The sequence below is a fragment of the Oncorhynchus nerka genome, linkage group LG8, assembly GCF_034236695.1.
Source record: "Oncorhynchus nerka isolate Pitt River linkage group LG8, Oner_Uvic_2.0, whole genome shotgun sequence".
Classification (NCBI taxonomy): Eukaryota; Metazoa; Chordata; class Actinopteri; order Salmoniformes; family Salmonidae; genus Oncorhynchus; species Oncorhynchus nerka.
Genome location: NC_088403.1, coordinates 48559611 through 48577765, shown reverse-complemented (window position 1 = coordinate 48577765; position 18155 = coordinate 48559611). Strand labels below are relative to the sequence as shown.

The 18155-nt window shown below is 43.0% G+C and overlaps 1 protein-coding gene across 1 annotated transcript; it reads right to left on the bottom strand.

Annotated features, from left to right (window-relative positions):
- Window positions 1-5796: 5796 nt before the first annotated feature.
- Window positions 5797-18135, bottom strand: chrnb1l (cholinergic receptor, nicotinic, beta 1 (muscle) like). The gene is given in 10 exon segments (XM_065021139.1): window positions 5797-5979; window positions 6309-6364; window positions 6812-6952; window positions 7044-7167; window positions 7751-7853; window positions 15526-15665; window positions 16016-16030; window positions 16032-16061; window positions 16550-16696; window positions 18130-18135. Coding segments are annotated over 10 exon segments (945 nt in total).
- Between the last annotated feature and the right edge of the window lie 20 nt (window positions 18136-18155).

Sequence of the window (18155 nt, the reverse complement as noted above, 5' to 3'; positions counted from 1 at the left end):
ACACAAACAAACAAATGCACACACACACAAACAAACAAATGCACACACACAAGTATTATGTATTTAGGCCCCCCTCGACCCATCCCCAGGCTGGAGTGACACACTCCTGACACAGAGGAAACATTGGGACAACCATAGAGCCACATATTGTGGTGCTGGTATGACTTCTGACCCCTATAGGTATTCCTGCCTCACACAGCTGTTCCATAGCAGTAGTGTTGTCAGAGAATCCATCCCGAACTACTTTACCCTACGATATATCTTTATGTGAGAACTCAACAAAGGCACTGACCATCACTGTGTGTAACGTGGCATCTACTATGCATCTAAGTTGACTATTATGTACTCATATAGCATTTAAGTGATCAGTATTTTATATAAACTCTACATTGCATTGTCCAATAGCGCAAAGTGTAAAAACCACACCAGAATATCCACCCATTCACATAGAGAACAGCCAATGAATGTGACATTCATTTTATAGATCATATGAAACTACTCAGCCTGGTCTCATAAACTAGACGTAAGATAGTAAATGTAAATCCGGGACACTCAAATTAGTTTGATATGTAACATTTGGTATGGTTACATAAGACAGAAGGTTACTTAAGGCAAAAACGAAAGTAGGGTAGTTGGTCGGGGTAGATGGGTGGGCGTATAATGCAAGCTCTAGCAACCCAAAGGCTGCGCATTTGAATCGCATCACAGAAAACTATACTATTTGAGCAAATTAGCAACTTTACAACTACTTAACATGTTAGCTAAACTTTTGTCTAACCCTAAACTTAACCCTTTAACCTAACTCCTAACCCTAAGCAAGGAGGCCTACAAACCTGACTCAGTTACACCAGCTCTGTCAGGAGGAATGGGCCTACTTGAAACATTTGACCCAAGTTAAACCATTTAAAGGCAATGCTACCAAATATTAATTGAGTGTATGTAAACTTCTGACCCACTGGGAATGTGATGAAAGAAATAAAAGCTGAAATAAATCATTCTCTCTGCTATTATTCTGACATTTCACATTCTTAAAATAAAGTAGTGATCCTAACTGACCTAAGACATGGCATTTTTACTAGGAGTAAATGTCAGGAATTGTGAAAAACTGAGTTTAAATGTATTTGTCTAAGGTGTATGTAAACCTCCGACTTCAACTGTACAAATACTGGATATTTATATCCCGAACTCTGATATGGATCATTCTGATATTTCAAAAGGTCTTTGTTTTAACTTTTTGGATTATGTGCATATTTGTTTTGTATTGCTAGGTATTATTACTGAACTGTTGGAGACAGAAACACAAGCATCTTGCTGCACCTGCGATAACATCTGCAAATCTGTGTATGCAACCAATAAACTTTCATTTTATTTTGATTTGATGTGAGAAATTGTGTGATTGAACTGGAAACATAGACCATCTCTCTGTCAAGAACGTTTGTTTCTGGACCCTTCACACATCCGGGCCCAACTCTCTGGCCCAGGCATCAACACAGCAGAAGTAATATAATATATACCCAATATACTGTAGCTCACCTCACACACACACAGCCATACATACTGTAGCACTCTACAGACTACACTGTGGTAGTAGCACAACTATGTTGGTTCAACCTGCTCCACAAACGTGGTGTTGACAGGTGCCTGCCACGCACCCCTGTTCTCTGTCCCCTCAATATGCCTGTAGCACCCAGGTACAGTAACAGGGTCGTCTATCAATATATAACTATATCAATCTATCACTATATCAATAGCAACCGCTATATCAATCTGTCACTTTATCAATATATCACTACATCAATCTATCCCTATACCAATATATCACTATATAAATTTCAATATATCACTATATCATTAGCAATATATCACCATATAAATCTATCACTATATCATCAGCATTATAACACTATATCAATATATCACTATAGCAATAGTCGTGTCTTTGGCTATGCCAGATTAAGTGATATGACATGCTATTCTATAAAAGAATTTCTCCATAATTAATATTACCTGATTGAGCTAATCATTTAAATGTAATTAACTAGAGAGTCGGGGCACCACAAAATAATATTTGTAGAGCTGTTATCTTCCAAATAAACTCGTAAAGACCTAGTAATATTTGACATCAATCGCAGTCAATATTAATCTTCACCTTAATTCAGTCTCATCTGAAAGTTGTCAATTCTTGGTTATCTGCACGAACCCTGGCTAACAATCTGAATCAGCAATACAAACTTGGGTTGAATTATTTATTTACGAAATACCTAACTAATCACACAGAATTAAACATACACATAATTAAATCATAACTTGATTACAAATGACGTCATAAAGGAAAACGTCCCTAGCAGGCGGAACAGATATGACAGCTTGTTACACAAAAGAAAAGGGGCTGGGTTTGAGTGAAAGGCCCAGGTGGGTCCAATGTCGCTGACGACCCTCCCGGCTCCGCCCACCGACATCCTATTAAGGAAAACAAGAGCAAAGAGAAAGAATTTGGCAGACCGAGTGGGAGGGTCGTCACACAATACATCTATATATCACTATATCATTAGCAATATATCACCCTACTACTATATCAAAAGCAATATATCACTAAATCATTAGCAATATTTCACTATATCAATAGCAATATATCAATAGCAATATATCACTATATCAATAGCATATCACTATATCATTAGTAATATATCACTATATCAAAAGCAATGCATCACTATCAATATATCACTATATCATTAGCAATATATCACTATATCAATAGCAATATTGATATATTCAATCCAAGCAGTAAGATATGTAAGATATGTTTGTTTTTGTCCCATTTTTGTCTGTGTAAATATGTGTTTTTTTTTGTATACATTTCAATCTCTTTTTTCCATTCTCGAATTAAATATACCTTCCTGCAACCCGCCTCATCCAATGTGTTATGGATCTGCTATTTTTTAGACCTTATAACTGGAACCTCCATCAGGAGCCAGCCAACTAATTAGCTACTAGCTATTTATTGCAAAAATCACTGAAGTTGGAGACTTATATCTCCCTCACTAACTTTAAGCATCAGCTATCAGAGCAGTTTACCGATCGCTGCAGCTGTACACAGCACATCTGTAAATAGCCCATCCAACCAACTACCTACCTCATCCCCATATGTTTTTAGTTTTTTCTGCTCTTTTGCACACCAGTATTTCTACTTGCACATCCTCATCTGCACATATATTACTCCAGTGTAAATTGCTATATTGTAGGTACTTTGCCACTACGGCCTATTTATTGCCTTAACTCCTTACTACATTTGCACACACTGTATATAGATTGTACTATTGTGTTATTGACTGTACATTTGTTTATTCCATGTGTAACTCTGTTGTTGTTTTTGTCGCACTGCTTTGCTTTATTTTGGCCACGTCGAGGTTGTAAATGAGTACTTGTTATCAACTGGCCTACCTTGTTAAATGAAGGTGAAAAAATATATACAGTGGGACAAAAAAGTATTTAGTCAGCCACCACTAGAGGAGATCTGCATGGAGGAATGGGCCAAAATACCAGCAAGTGTGTGAAAACCTTGTGAAGACTTAAAGAAAACGTTTGACCTCTGTTATATACCCTTTGTTGGCAATGACAAAGTATTGAGAAACTTTTGTTATTGACCAAATACTTATTTTCCACCATAATTTGCAAATAAATTCATTAAAAATCCTACAATGTGATTTTCAGGATTTTTTTCTCATTTTGTCTGTCATAGTTGAAGTGTACATATGATGAAAATTACAGGCCTCATCTTTTTAAGTGGGACGAAGTTGCAATTGGTGGCTGACTAAATACTTTTTTGCCCCACTGTATATATCAAAATATCATAAGCAATATATCACTATATCAAAATATCATTAGCAATATATCACTATGTCATTAGCAATATATCACTATATTATTAGCAATATATCCCTATATCACTATCAATATATCAGGATTGATGCTCATTGAATATTTGGAATATTTATTTCACCATACATGTACAGTTGGTTTTATGGAGATACATGTACAAATATTTCAAATTATGTTCTTTCTTTGGCACCATTTTATAGTCACACAGCCGACGAGAGATGTGTGTGTTCTTTAGCCAGGCCCAGGTCCTTTCAGTATCTACCAGCTATCACCTCTTTAGGGAGGCCAGACTGGCACCAGAGCCCACCGATTAGTCACCACCTCCACCATCATGTGGACATCATAACCTCCTGGCAACACAAAGGCTAAGGGAGTGTGTGTGTGAGCTAGGGTGTCACTGAGGGGAGCATGATGTCACCAGGGACACAGGGCGACACCGGATATCTCCCCTTAGACCGGGGAAGTAGGAAATCAGACCAGTACCGGTAAAGAAAGGGGGATTAAGTGTGTGTGTGTGTACGTATGTGTGTGTGGTATAAAGGGTATCGGGATAGGAGGAATAGAACTACAATGCCAGACTCGTATTTTCTGGGGGCTGTATATCCCTGAGATGAGCAATCAATTGGTCTAGTGAAGATTATACTACTGCCAAGAACGGGCACACAGTGGACCTAACTGTAATAGCAAGGCTGGCACTGGAGAAAAAGGGCAAAATAAAGTAGCTGTGATCTACTGGTGTGTCTCTGTTCTGTCTGTGTGTCTGTGTGAGAGGGTGTGATATGTATGAGTTCATGAGTATGTGTGCCTCTATTTGTTTACTCTCTAAGTGTGGGTGTCTGTGTGAGTTTGTAAACTATATCTGTGACTGTTTATGTGACTGTGTGAGTGTGTGTGTGAGAAAGAGTGAGTGACGGAGCGAGGCAGGCTCCATCTGTCTGTGGTAATGAATAGAAGCCCTGGAATGCTGCTGTCACGCAGTAGGCAGAACAGAGCATAGCTGGGCCCTGAGGTGGAAAGATCTCTCCCTCTCTCTCTCCCCCTCACTCTCACACACAAACACACACACACAGGCGCTTGTTTAATGTGAGCGAGACGCAATCTGAGGGCCACCGATCCCATCTTTGAGCAGTCCCAGACATCCTGAAATGTTTGATTTCATGCTTCCCGAGTGGAGTAGCGATCTAAGGCACTGATCTAAGGCATCTTTTACTCTAAGGAGTAAAAGATTTTAAAATTTAAAAAAATAAATAAAACGTTTGATTTTAACAGGACAAAGTCTGCTATGCTCTTGTAGTGTGAGTTTTGAGAACAGTTATCGGCAATAGCCAATGAGATCTCGCCAGAGAAGAAGCCAGTGAGATGATGACGTTGTTTCGCGTCACCCAGCATGTGTAGACTCTCGAGCAGGAGCGATGATTACAACTAAATTAGTATGCATTTGTTCTTGGCTTTGACCAGAGCCAAAGTTCACCACCAATGTTATTCAATTCAAAATGATGGCTAGACATTTCAACTCTGTATGGCAAGAGTGAATTTCTGACTGAAAACGATTATGAGCCCGCTTTGAGGCACAGCTCATTCTAGCTACGTTAACATTCTAATCACATCATTACATAATTGTTTTCGCGAGACAGCATGGTATCGGGAATTCTCACAACCTAGTGAAGAATCTTGTAGTGTGACCATCGTGTGGGTACCACTACGTTGGCTAGACAAACCACTACAGGCAAGATGGTCATTTAATGTGAGAGGCTAAGCAATTAGGATTTTGAACATTGTGCAACGTACACCCGGCATTAGACTGCTGTCCTAGGCACACACTCATTGAACACTGGTCACTTGTTCCAGTACCCTGCCCTGAATCTAAGCAGAAGAAGCAGAAGAAAGAAAAAGCAGAATCCTAGAGTCTAAATCTCATGTAGACTCTATAGCGCCGACATGTAGGCTACAGCTCACCTTGTGTGTGGAGGGGGACCAGGGGTGCAGGTTGAGGACCACCACACTGAGGATGACTGAGAAGGTGACCACGATCATGGTGAACATGACATAGTTAACTACAAGAGTGATAGCCAGGGTGTCACGTCCTGACCTTAGTTCCTTTTGTATGTTTCTATTTTAGGTTGGTCAGGGCGTGAGCATTCCATGTTTTGTTCTTGTGTTTCTATTTCTATGTGTTTGGCCTGGTATGGTTCCCAATCAGAGGCAGCTGTCAATCGTTGTTTCTGATTGAGAACCATACTTAGGTAGCCTGTTTTCCCACTCTTGTTTGTGGGTGGTTGTTTTCTGTTTAGTGTATGTCACCTTGCAGAACTGTTTCGTTTCTTCCATTCACTTCGTTATTTTGTTTTTGTGTGTTCAGTTAATAAATTAACATGGAAACTTACCACTCTGCGCATTGCTCCGATCCTTCCTACTCCTCCTCAGACGAAGAGGAGAAGCGTGACACAGATGAGGAGAGTGATGGTCAGAGTCATCTCCACAGCTAAGAGAAAAAGGGAAACACAGGGTTAAAAAATGGTGACTATTGATCTACTGTTGTTTGGCAAGTGATAAAGACTGGGCTTAAACATTATGAACCAGCTAAAGACAAATAGTTTATTTTACAACTACGGGCCACATTAAATCAGTTCAGGCCCACAGGCCGCCAGTTTGAGACCCATGCTCTAAAAAATAAATAAAGAATAAACAGACTAGATAAACATCTTCCCCGGAGCACAGCATATATTCTTAATGATACTTCCTTGCTTTGTAATAAACAATGGCAAACTACCCATCTCAAGTTATCATAGAGATGGAAAGAGGGTACATGTCATGTCTTTGTGCTGCCCATGCTTTGTGGCAAGTGTGCCCTGTATCCATCTCTATGCAAGTTATGCATGCCAATGAGACAATGTGCATGTTTGGCATGGTGCGCCTGCATGGGACGGACATGCGTCAGGTGGTAGATAGAAGACAAAGATGCCCAGGACCATGTTGAGGATGTAGGGCACGATGATGAGGGGAGAGTGTGGAGTTAGAGAGGAAGGAGGAGGTGACAGGGAACAGGGGCGTAAAAAAGGGCATTGTGGTGCTAGAAGAGGAGAGCAGAGCAGAGAAGAGCGAGAAAAGAAAAGTAGGAGATACGAAAAGAGAAGCCTGGCGAGATTAGAGAAGACACTAACCAATTAAGGCGATCTCCTCTTCATTCTCATCCAGGGCATATTGGAGACCCATCTCTGATGAGTTATAGGTATAGGAGCAAAACACCACAATGCAGCTCTGCCAGTCAAATGGGAAGTACGCCACCTACAGGCAAGGAGGAGTTATTACAGAACCCCCACATCCATCTGGCACTCCAGGCAGGCTAATGCAAACGCACAAAGTATTTGGGCCTCCCGAGTGGTGCAGTGGGCTAAGGTTGTGCCAGTAGAGATTCTGGGTTCGAGTCCAGGCTGTGTTGCAGCCGGCCGTGACCGGGAGACCCATGGGGCGGCGCTCAATTGGCCCAGCGTCGTCCGGGTCAGGGGAGGGTTTGGCCAGCAGTCCCATTGCGCACGAGCGATTCCTTGTGGCGGGCCGGGCGCAGTGCACGCTGACACGGTCACCAGGTGTACGGTGTTTCCTCTGACACATTGGTGCAGCTGGCTTCCGGGTTAAGTGGATATTGTGTCAAGAAGCAGTGCGGCTTGCTTGGGTTGTACTTCGGAGGACACACGGCTCTCGACCTTCGCCTCTTCGCCTCTCCCGAGTTCGTACAGGAGTTGCAGCGACGAGACAAGACTAACTACCAATTTGGATACCACGAAATTGGAGAGAAAAATGGGTAAAAAAATATATATAAAAAGGAGGATATGAAAGATCTTAAATAGTATTTGAACCCAGGTCTGGCTATGATGTCCTGTTTTATTAGGCAGCTGCTGCGGTAGATAGCAGGAGGCAGCCAGTTCACGGTCTCGTCGCTGTAGACCAGCATGTTGACACACACCACGACAAGAGAGACAACACAACATAAAGAGAGACCTAAGACAACAACATAGCATGGCAGCAGCACTTGAAAACACAGCATGGCAGCAGCACAACATGGTAGCAGAACAAACATGGTACAAACATTATTGGGGACAGACAACAGCACAAAGGGCAAGAAGGTAGAGACAACAATACATCACGCAAAGCAGCCACAACCTATTGCAGATTCAGTCTTCCCAGCCTGGTGCAGGTCTACAATTTTGTTTCTGGTGTCCTTTGATAGCTCTTTGGTATTGGCCATAGTGGAGTTTGGAGTGTGACTGTTTGAGGTTGTGGACTGGTGTCTTTCATACTGATAACAAGTTCAAACAGGTGCCATTAATACAGGTAACGAGTGGAGGACAGAGGAGCTTCTTAAAGAAGAAGTTACAGGTCTGTGAGAACCAGAAATCTTGCTTGTTTGTAGGTGACCAAATACTTATTTTCCACCATAATTTGCAAATAAATTCATAAAAAAATCCTAATGTGATTTTCTGGATTTTTTCCCCTCATTTTGTCTGTCATAGTTGAAGTGTACCTATGATGAAAATTACAGGCCTCTCTCATATTTTTAAGTGGGAGAACTTGCACAATTGGTGGTTGACTAAATGCTTTTTTGCCCCATATTGTGCACATTAACACCAATAAGCTCTAAATTCTGCTCTAAGTAAATGAAGAAAACGTTCCATAAAAAACTCAAGAAAACTTTAAGAATGTTCAGAGAACGTTCAAAGAATGTTACTTAAAAATATATACATTCTGTTCTCAGCATCAACAAAACTCTCTCTATCCTCTACCAAGTTAAGTGTGTTAAGGTGTGTTGGTCGTGCCCACTAATTAGTGACACCTGATGTTAATGAGTGCTTGTTTCCTTTGAAATGGGGTCTGTTTGAGTAGACTAAAATAGAACAGCTTTGTTTAAGTCAAAATAATCATGGCATGCTAGCTCCATCCTGGTGGCGCAGTGGAATTGGATTGTTCCTATGTCGTTTGATACCAGAACTACTGAAGGTACAAGGACACACTGGTTACTTAGCATTGTATTGATGACATTATGAACACTGTGATTTGTATCCTTAAATTAAGCATCTAGGGCTGATGTTTCAAAAACATTTGTCTGATTAGAATATAAAGGGCCCGTTAGACTTTTTCTTTGCCTCTGCTCTGAAGGTGTTCTCCCTGACTTCTTGTACTTTACCAGATGTGTTTTTTTTATTGATGAACAACTGCTCTTCTTTTGGTTCACCTGAAAATACTGCCTACACCAGGATTACCCACAACAATTGAGAGGTAGAGCCCAAATGTGAAGTGTTCAGATGATCCCAGTCTTACAGGGATCAATAGCTTTTTCATGTTGCTGTGAAACAACTCTTAAATTTGAAATAAAGTCAAAAGGCAGCCCAGTCACTTGGTTTGCAATTAAGCTGAGGGATGGGGCTGAAGGAATCCAATCATAATCAAATTCATAGCTGGAGGTCTGGATGCAAGAACTAGCAGTCCGTGAGATCAGCATGGTAGTTTTTGACGCTTTTCATCATTGACGATTCCAGTTACTGTATGTGGAAAATATCTGTGTTAGGCAATTGCATCGTCTCAGAAGGCATGCATTTCCTCCTACACTAGAACTAACTTTTTTCTTTATAGCTGAAAATATAGTAATTGGATTGCTATACCCGGAAATGTTAGCCTTTGACCAGCTTCAGCCTGTCACTAGTGAAATGTATGAGGCTACTGTATTTAACACTTGAGGTTTGTGGAATCCAAACTAAGGGATACTACACCCATTGAGAGGGAGAGTTGAAGTGTCTTATTTTTGACTTCCCTAAGGTCATGTTTCTGTATAGGTGTCACAAGAGCCCAGGCAATACTGACAACACTAGAATAAACATTGCCTGCTTGTTAGAAGCTCTTTGTAGAGTACTGCTTACTTTTCCCACTCTCTCTTCAACAGATTCTTCTGGTGACATCGATCTGAACGTACAGACCCATTATATCCCTTCTGGGGCTGGGCTCAGTCTTAAAGACAAAAGCTTCAGCATGCTGGCCATCATTGAGTCCTGGGAAGAGGACGGGAGATGCCGCGAGGACAACACCAGCCAATATCTGTTAATATTTCTGTTAAATGTTGGCCTGGACTGCCTGGTCCTGTCCATGTGTCTACAGATGGACAGAACCATGCGTCTGCACACCTTCATGGGTGCCTGTGGCCTCTCAGTATTCCTGGTCGATGTGGTGTTGGCGTGTGGTGCTCTGGCTCGAGCGATTTGGCTGGGGCCGTACAGCGATCTCCCTGATGACATCTGCCAGTAGCAGGTTTACTGGCATTTAAGTAGAGATGTTACAGACTCTGAGAAACATCCCAAGGCTGTGTTCAGCCTGTCAGGCAGGGACAGAAACCCACTCCTACATGTCTGAATCAGGACAAATGACAAGCGGACGTGACTCATGGGAGATAAGAAAGCAATTATGCTGTTAGACAACCTAGTTACCAGGCCTAGCCTCTGATTGCCAATAGTTCTTGCCCTTGACATAGCCCTTAGTTTGGGCTACCTCATTATTACCACACACGCTATGACATGGGCATAAAAAGGACGTGCAACAGTTTATGTAGTCTACTTTTTACGCTTCCATGTTTGATCAATAAACTCCAACACTCATTACATGTTTCATGTTCCTGTGCAACAGTAGGTAGGTCCAGGGTTAGGTTCCTGTGCAACAGTAGGTAGGTCCAGGGTTAGGTTCCTGTGCAACAGTAGGTAGGTCCAGGGTTAGGTTCCTGTGCAACAGTAGGTAGGTCCAGGGTTAGGTTCCTGTGCAACAGTAGGTAGGTCCAGGGTTAGGTTCCTGTGCAACAGTAGGTAGGTCCAGGGTTAGGTTCCTGTGCAACAGTAGGTAGGTCCAGGGTTAGGTTCCTGTGCAACAGTAGGTAGGTCCAGGGTTAGGTTCCTGTGCAACAGTAGGTAGGTCCAGGGTTAGGTTCCTGTGCAACAGTAGGTAGGTCCAGGGTTAGGTTCCTGTGCAACAGTAGGTAGGTTCCTGTGCAACAGTAGGTAGGTCCAGGGTTAGGTTCCTGTGCAACAGTAGGTAGGTCCAGGGTTAGGTTCCTGTGCAACAGTAGGTAGGTCCAGGGTTAGGTTCCTGTGCAACAGTAGGTAGGTCCAGGGTTAGGTTCCTGTGCAACAGTAGGTAGGTCCAGGGTTAGGTTCCTGTGCAACAGTAGGTAGGTTCCTGTGCAACAGTAGGTAGGTCCAGGGTTAGGTTCCTGTGCAACAGTAGGTAGGTCCAGGGTTAGGTTCCTGTGCAACAGTAGGTAGGTCCAGGGTTAGGTTCCTGTGCAACAGTAGGTAGGTCCAGGGTTAGGTTCCTGTGCAACAGTAGGTAGGTCCAGGGTTAGGTTCCTGTGCAACAGTAGGTAGGTCCAGGGTTAGGTTCCTGTGCAACAGTAGGTAGGTCCAGGGTTAGGTTCCTGTGCAACAGTAGGTAGGTCCAGGGTTAGGTTCCTGTGCAACAGTAGGTAGGTCCAGGGTTAGGTTCCTGTGCAACAGTAGGTAGGTTCCTGTGCAACAGTAGGTAGGTTCCTGTGCAACAGTAGGTAGGTTCCTGTGCAACAGTAGGTAGGTTCCTGTGCAACAGTAGGTAGGTTCCTGTGCAACAGTAGGTAGGTTCCTGTGCAACAGTAGGTAGGTTCCTGTGCAACAGTAGGTAGGTTCCTGTGCAACAGTAGGTAGGTCCAGGGTTAGGTTCCTGTGCAACAGTAGGTAGGTCCAGGGTTAGGTTCCTGTGCAACAGTAGGTAGGTTCCTGTGCAACAGTAGGTAGGTACACACAACACATGGTTTTTCAATATGCTTCAGAAAAACTAGAGTACTGATGTCTATATATATATATATATTTTTTTTAGAACAATGGTATGCTTTTTTTTCTTGTTTTACCTTTTGTGATGTACACTGACTCGCACTGACTACACCTGAAATGTTATGCAAATGAAATGGTACATGACAGCTAACGCTATGCTACATCAACTTGAATCTTTCAATAGAGATTAAGCCTAATGCGTGGGAATAAGATGGACTATCCTATAGCCACAATCATGGCCGCGGGAAGATGTGGTGGGGGTTCTCTCTACGGGGGTATTCACTGCTAACTCAGGAGTAATTTGGTTGGGATTTCTTACGTCAAATTACTCAAGTTGACTTTGTTCACAAATACAGCTTAATGTATGTGGAATTAATTTTTATGGCCTTGTCATCTAGACTGTGCCTGTTGCCAAGTGTCTAACCGTCACCTGAACTGGCCAATCCTGGTGGCGTAGGCTACATTCTAAATCAACCAATGAGGGGAGACTAGACTGGTACATTATTCTGGCTTGTAAAATCATTGTGATTTTAACTGACCATGAGAAAAGACAGCTACTGTACGACAGAGTGAATTGAGCCCCTAGTATAGGCATACACTGCCCTACACAATTATAAATCAACTTTGTTATCAAATGTGGTGGCAGCCCTTTTGCTGCCAACTATACTGCCTGTGTGTGTCATACGGCCCAAACCAAATTGACAAAAGTTTAGACTCCACATGCTAGTAATGGAAAACGGGGAATATCCTAATGAGTCATAGATGGGTTAGCTGAGAACGTCACGAAAATGATGTGCGCGCTTCAGTGGGGCAGAAGTCCGTGTGGTGATTCTGGATGGAAAGATAGCAACAATTACAAACTACCATGTGGGAATCATAAGTGTCTCATTTCAGAAAGTTTTATATTTTTCTTGATAGTGTCCTGTTTTGAGGTGTTTTGACGTGACGTACATGCTAATATACAGTTGAAGTCCACATACACTTAGCTTGGAGTCATTAAAACTTGTTTTTCAACCACTCCACAAATTTCGTGTTATCAAACTAGAGTTTTGGCAAGTCGGTTAGGACATCAACTTTGTGCATGACGTTTAATTCACTGTCACAATTCCAGTGGGTCAGAAGTTTACATACACTCTATTGACTGTGCATTTAAACAGCTTGGAAAATTCCAGAAAATGATGTCATGGCTTTAGAAGCTTCTGATAGGCTAATTGACATAATTTGAGTCAATTGGAGGTGTACCTGTGGATGTATTTCAAGGCCTACCTTCAAACTCAGTGCCTCTTTGCTTGACATCATGGGAATCATGGGAAAATCAAAAGAAATCAGCCAAGAACTCAGAAAACAAAATTGTAGACCTCCACAAGTCTGGTTCATCATTGGGAGCAATTTCCAAATGCCTGAAGGTTCCACGGTCATCTGTACAAACAATAGTACGCAAGTATAAACACCGTGGGACCATGCAGCCGTCATACCGCTCAGGAAGGAGGCGCGTTCTGTCTCCTAGAGATGAACGTACTTTGGTGCAAAAAGTGCAAATCAATCCCAGAACAGCAACAAAGGACCTTGTGAAGATGCTGGAGGAAACAGGTACCTAAAAAAGGTATCTATATCCACAGTAAAACAAGTCCTATATCGACATAACCTGAAAGGTCGCTCAGCAAGGAAGAAGCCACTGCTCCAAAACCGCCATAAACCAGACTACAGATTGAAACAAAACAAGATTGTACTTTTGGGAGAAATGTCCTCTGGTCTGATAAAACAAAAATATAAATGTTTGGCTATAATGACCATCGTTATGTTTGGAGGATAAAGGGGGAGGCTTGCAAGCTGAAGAGCACCATCCCAACCATGAAGCATGGGGGTGGCAGCATCATGTTGTGGGGGTGCTTTGCTGCAGGAGGGACTGGTGCACTTCACAAAATAGATGGCATCATGAGGAGGAAAAGTACGTGGATATATTGAAGCAACATCTCAAGACATCAGTCAGGAAGTTAAAGCTTGTTCACAAATGGACAACGACCCCAAGCATGCTTCCAAAGTTGTGGCAAAATGGCTTAAGGACAACAAAGTCAAGGTATTGGAGTGGCATCACAAAGCCCTGACATCCTATAGAAAAGTTGTGGGCAGAGCTGAAAAAGCGTGTTCAAGCAACGAGACCTACAAACCTGACTCAGTTACACCAGCTCTGTCAGGAGGAATGGGCCAAAATTCACCCAACTTATTGTGGGAAGCTTGTGGAAGGCTACCCGAAACGTTTGACCCAAGTTAAACAATTTTAAAGGCAATGCTACCAAATACTAATTGAGTGTATGTAATCTTCTGACCCACTGGGAATGTGATGAAAGAAATAAAAGCTGAAATCATTCTCTACTATTATTCTGACATTTCACATTCTTCAAATAAAGTGGTGATCCTAACTGACCTAAGACAGGGTATTTTTACTAGGATTAAATGTCAGGAATTGTGAAAAACTGAGTTAAATATATTTGGCTAAGGTGTATGTAAACTTCCGACTTCAACTGTATAATATCAATTAAAATCTGGACATCGAAGCCAGTGTAGTTCCACTGCTGATTTTCATTCTTCCTCTCTATACAAGGACTGATTTATACCTGGGACACCAGCGGGGTGTAATTATCAGGTATAACAGAAAATCAGGGTTGTATTCATTAGTTGGATTCTGTTGCAAAATGTTTTGCAATGGAAACAGTTCACTCAAAAAGCTTTTCAACGTGAATTAAAATTGGTTGGGTTCTTAAACGGAAGTTGTAGGTCATTTAAATTGTACTGAGTGGCTGCGGATCCATCTTCTCTGGAACCCTCTTCCCAACAGCTAAAGGTCCAAAGCTTCTGCACATGTGCATGATTCTCTACTTTACACACAGTCTTTGTTCTACTTCAGATGCTCAGAGAACAAGCAACTCTGACGAATGGTGCTTGTTGGAACTAACAGAACCGGATATAGTAGCATAGTATAATGCTACTGTAAGACAAAAACTTTTTAGAATTATTGTGCGAATGGTCGGCATTTCTCTCTCATGCGGGCCAAAACCATATGGCCCGCACCACTAGGCAAAATATGTGTTTTTATTCAATCAAAACACTGTAGGTTGCTTCGAAACAACACTATAGCCTACATAACTCAAGAACATCTAAACACATGCCCCCATGAAACTGATTGAAATCAAATGGTTGGCATGCAGATGCTGCATGGACGTTTCCCCCGGTAAAACTTGAAGAATTGTTGTAGGCTGACATTTATGGGAATGAGTCTTGTCCTTGAGGCAGAACTGAGAGACTTCCTCTAGATGGGCTAATAGGCTATATTGTAAAAATGCATATATATATTTTTTTAAATCAGCTTTTTTGTCTTAATTTAAGGTTAGTGTTAGGCATTAGGGTTAGCAGTGTGATTAAGGTTAGGGTTCAAATCAGATTTTATGACTGTGCCAGCTAGTGACCACTGCAGAGCTGCTTCCAGAACAAGAGTCATGACAAAAAATGCTAACCTGCGAAATGATCATTCACGATTGACATTTCGAGAAATGAGAAGGGAGGGTTGAGGTAGCTGTACAGAAACACATGCGCAGAACGTGATTTGAATCCTCAACTCTGGGGAAAGGGATAGGGAGGAACGGGACAGGGGCGGTTACCTCCGGTTCCGCAAGGCCCCAGTTTTAGGGACATCTAAGGAGTGCAGAGTTTTTCCAGTTCAGTGTCACATAGTCAGAAAAAACTGATGGTCATGGAACAGGGATGGCGTTCTATGCTATTCTAAACTATTGGTCATGTTCTATGCTATTCTGAACTCTTGGTCGTGTTCTATGCTATTCTATTTCGGAGCGGGACAGGAGTCTGCCACACCTTGTCGGGAGGAATCGTGAGGACTTCTATAGTATTCTAATCTTCTGGATTCCATGATAGCCTGTAGTCTGTCCACACCTAGAGAAAGAGGGAGGGGGGAGAGAGAGATTAAGTCACGAAACAAGGAGATAGAGAAACGACAGAATGGGAACAGAGATGAAATCATTATTACAGTTCTCTGATGTTGCTGTCATTTCTAACGCTGCTGTGGCGGTCTCATTTACAAAGACACTGCACTCTCTCACACACACACACACCTTCTCCAATAACAATTTGCGCTGCAGACCAAGGGAAGAAACGCCAGGCGAAAAGTGAGAAGAGCGAGGCTACACACGAGAGAGATCCAGAAATAAATAATTTCATTTTGAAAAGAGATGAGAAGAGAGGGAAGCTTAGGGGAGAGATGAGGATAAATGTTTGACGCTCACCATATTCATGAGCATCGTTGGTTGTCATCGCCTCATTCTTGTCATTCTGCCCAGAGAGATAGACATTAGACTGGGGTTGGGGATGAATCTTCTTGTACATGGCAGCCTGCTATACTCAATCCTGTCCTAGGAAAGCTTAATTAGCCATGCATGATTGGAGGCTCGATGTCGCTGAGACAAGGCTGGCTGGCAGTGCGAAGGGAAGGAGGCCGTGGCTGTGTTTATATATGCATGCGCGAGTGTGTGTGTTTACGAGTGCTTTGACATGTGTATGCTTATACAATGAGTATACCAAACATTAGGAACACCTTCCTAATATTGAGTTGACCCCCCCACTCTGAATGGCACACATACACAATCCATGTCTCAAGGCTTTAAAATCCTTCTTTATCCTGTCTCCTCCCCTTAATCTACACTGATTGAAGTGGATTCAACAATTGACATCAATAAGGGATCATAGCTTTCACCTGGATTAATCTGGTCAGAGCAGGTGTTCTTAATGTTTTGTGTACTCAGCGTATGTGTGTGTTGTACCAGGCTGACAAGCTGGGAGAGGGCTAACCTCACTCTGACCTAGACTTTCTCCTCCCAGTGTTTGGCTGGCTGGAGCTTCAGGTTGTAGTTATGGAAGATCTTCTGGTGAAGCTGCACCTGGGAGGAGGGAGATTTGGATAAGGACTTCTGATTTACAGTTTTGATTCGATCAACGTTATTTAATTTACCAGCAAACCATCACTCTCCCTCCATCTCTACCCCCCCCAACAGGTCGTTAGCTTCCTGGTTTCCTGTCCTCTAATCAGTCACGTCTGGCCGCCTCTCTCCTTCACTCCATTTACCTCTGTCTCCCCCTTTCCCTCTCTCCCTTCTCTCCTCCCCCCTCTCTCTTTAGAGGAAATCATAAAATCCCTGATCCATCCATACCTGTCCTGCCTGGTTTTCCTCCCCAAAGAAAGAAAGAGGATAGACAATGACACTACACCAGCACTATAGGCACCTAATGGCCCAGAGGTCACGACACCAGCACTGTAGGCACCTAATGGCCCAGAGCACCTATTGGCCCAGAGGTCACTACACCAGCACTGTAGGCACCTAATGGCCCAGAGATCACTACACCACCACCGTAGGTACCTAATGGCCCAGAGGACACTACACCACCACTGTAGGCACCTAATGGCCCAGAGGTCACCAGCTAGCATGGGGGGGGTTTGTTTTCAACACCCCCACTGATTCACAAGGTCAAATTCAAAGGCATTGTCGTTCAGGAACCTGGGTAGTAGGAACCCAACACGTCTCCGAAACCATTAACCCTCCCACACACTCCAACTAACACATGCCTCCACACACACACCCAGGTCCAGAGTGTGAAACAAGCCAGCACAGCCACTACACCGCCGTATAGCTACACCAACCTGCTTGTGCGTGCAAAACGTTTCTCCCTCGCTCTGTCTCTCCTCTCTTTATAGTTGGGCGTCGTCCGCTTGGGGAAGCTTTCTCCTGATTGGCCCGGCGGTGCTGGGATTGACAGGATGGAGGAATGGGTTTTGGCCTATGGAAGCCACCGTAGTCAGATACCTGTTTGAGGTTTGGTCGGGGTGGGGAGAGGGGGGCATGACAATGGGGATATTTTTGGGGAGAACAAAGTGGGAGAGGTTCAGATGATCACTCCCCCCATAGGAAGGGGGGGGGGGGTATACCGGAGACGCCACACATCAGGTCGTACCATGCTTTTGGTGGAACCCTCATTGCATGCTACCCCCTAATGTCTCTCTCTTTCAATTTTCTGTCTGTCCATCTGTGTCTGTCTCTCTGTCTAGTTAGACTATCTGCTGCTCTCACTCTACTACCCCCCCCATTCTCTCTCTTTCTTTCTCTTCTTCTGTCCTTTGATGGAATGGCAGGTGTTCTCAACTCTGCCCAGTGTGTGATATGCAGATCATTAGAAACCTTGGGGGAACTCCAGCACACACACAAACAAACCATAAAACACCACAGCAGTATTCAACACCTGGTCAACACACTCAGACATCACCATCAACAGAGGTAATCAGGCTAGAAGGCAGCCTCAAGGGCTAAATGCATGTGTAAATCGGAAAAACATAGGGACAGGAGTTTACATTCATGACAATCCTACAGGAAAACT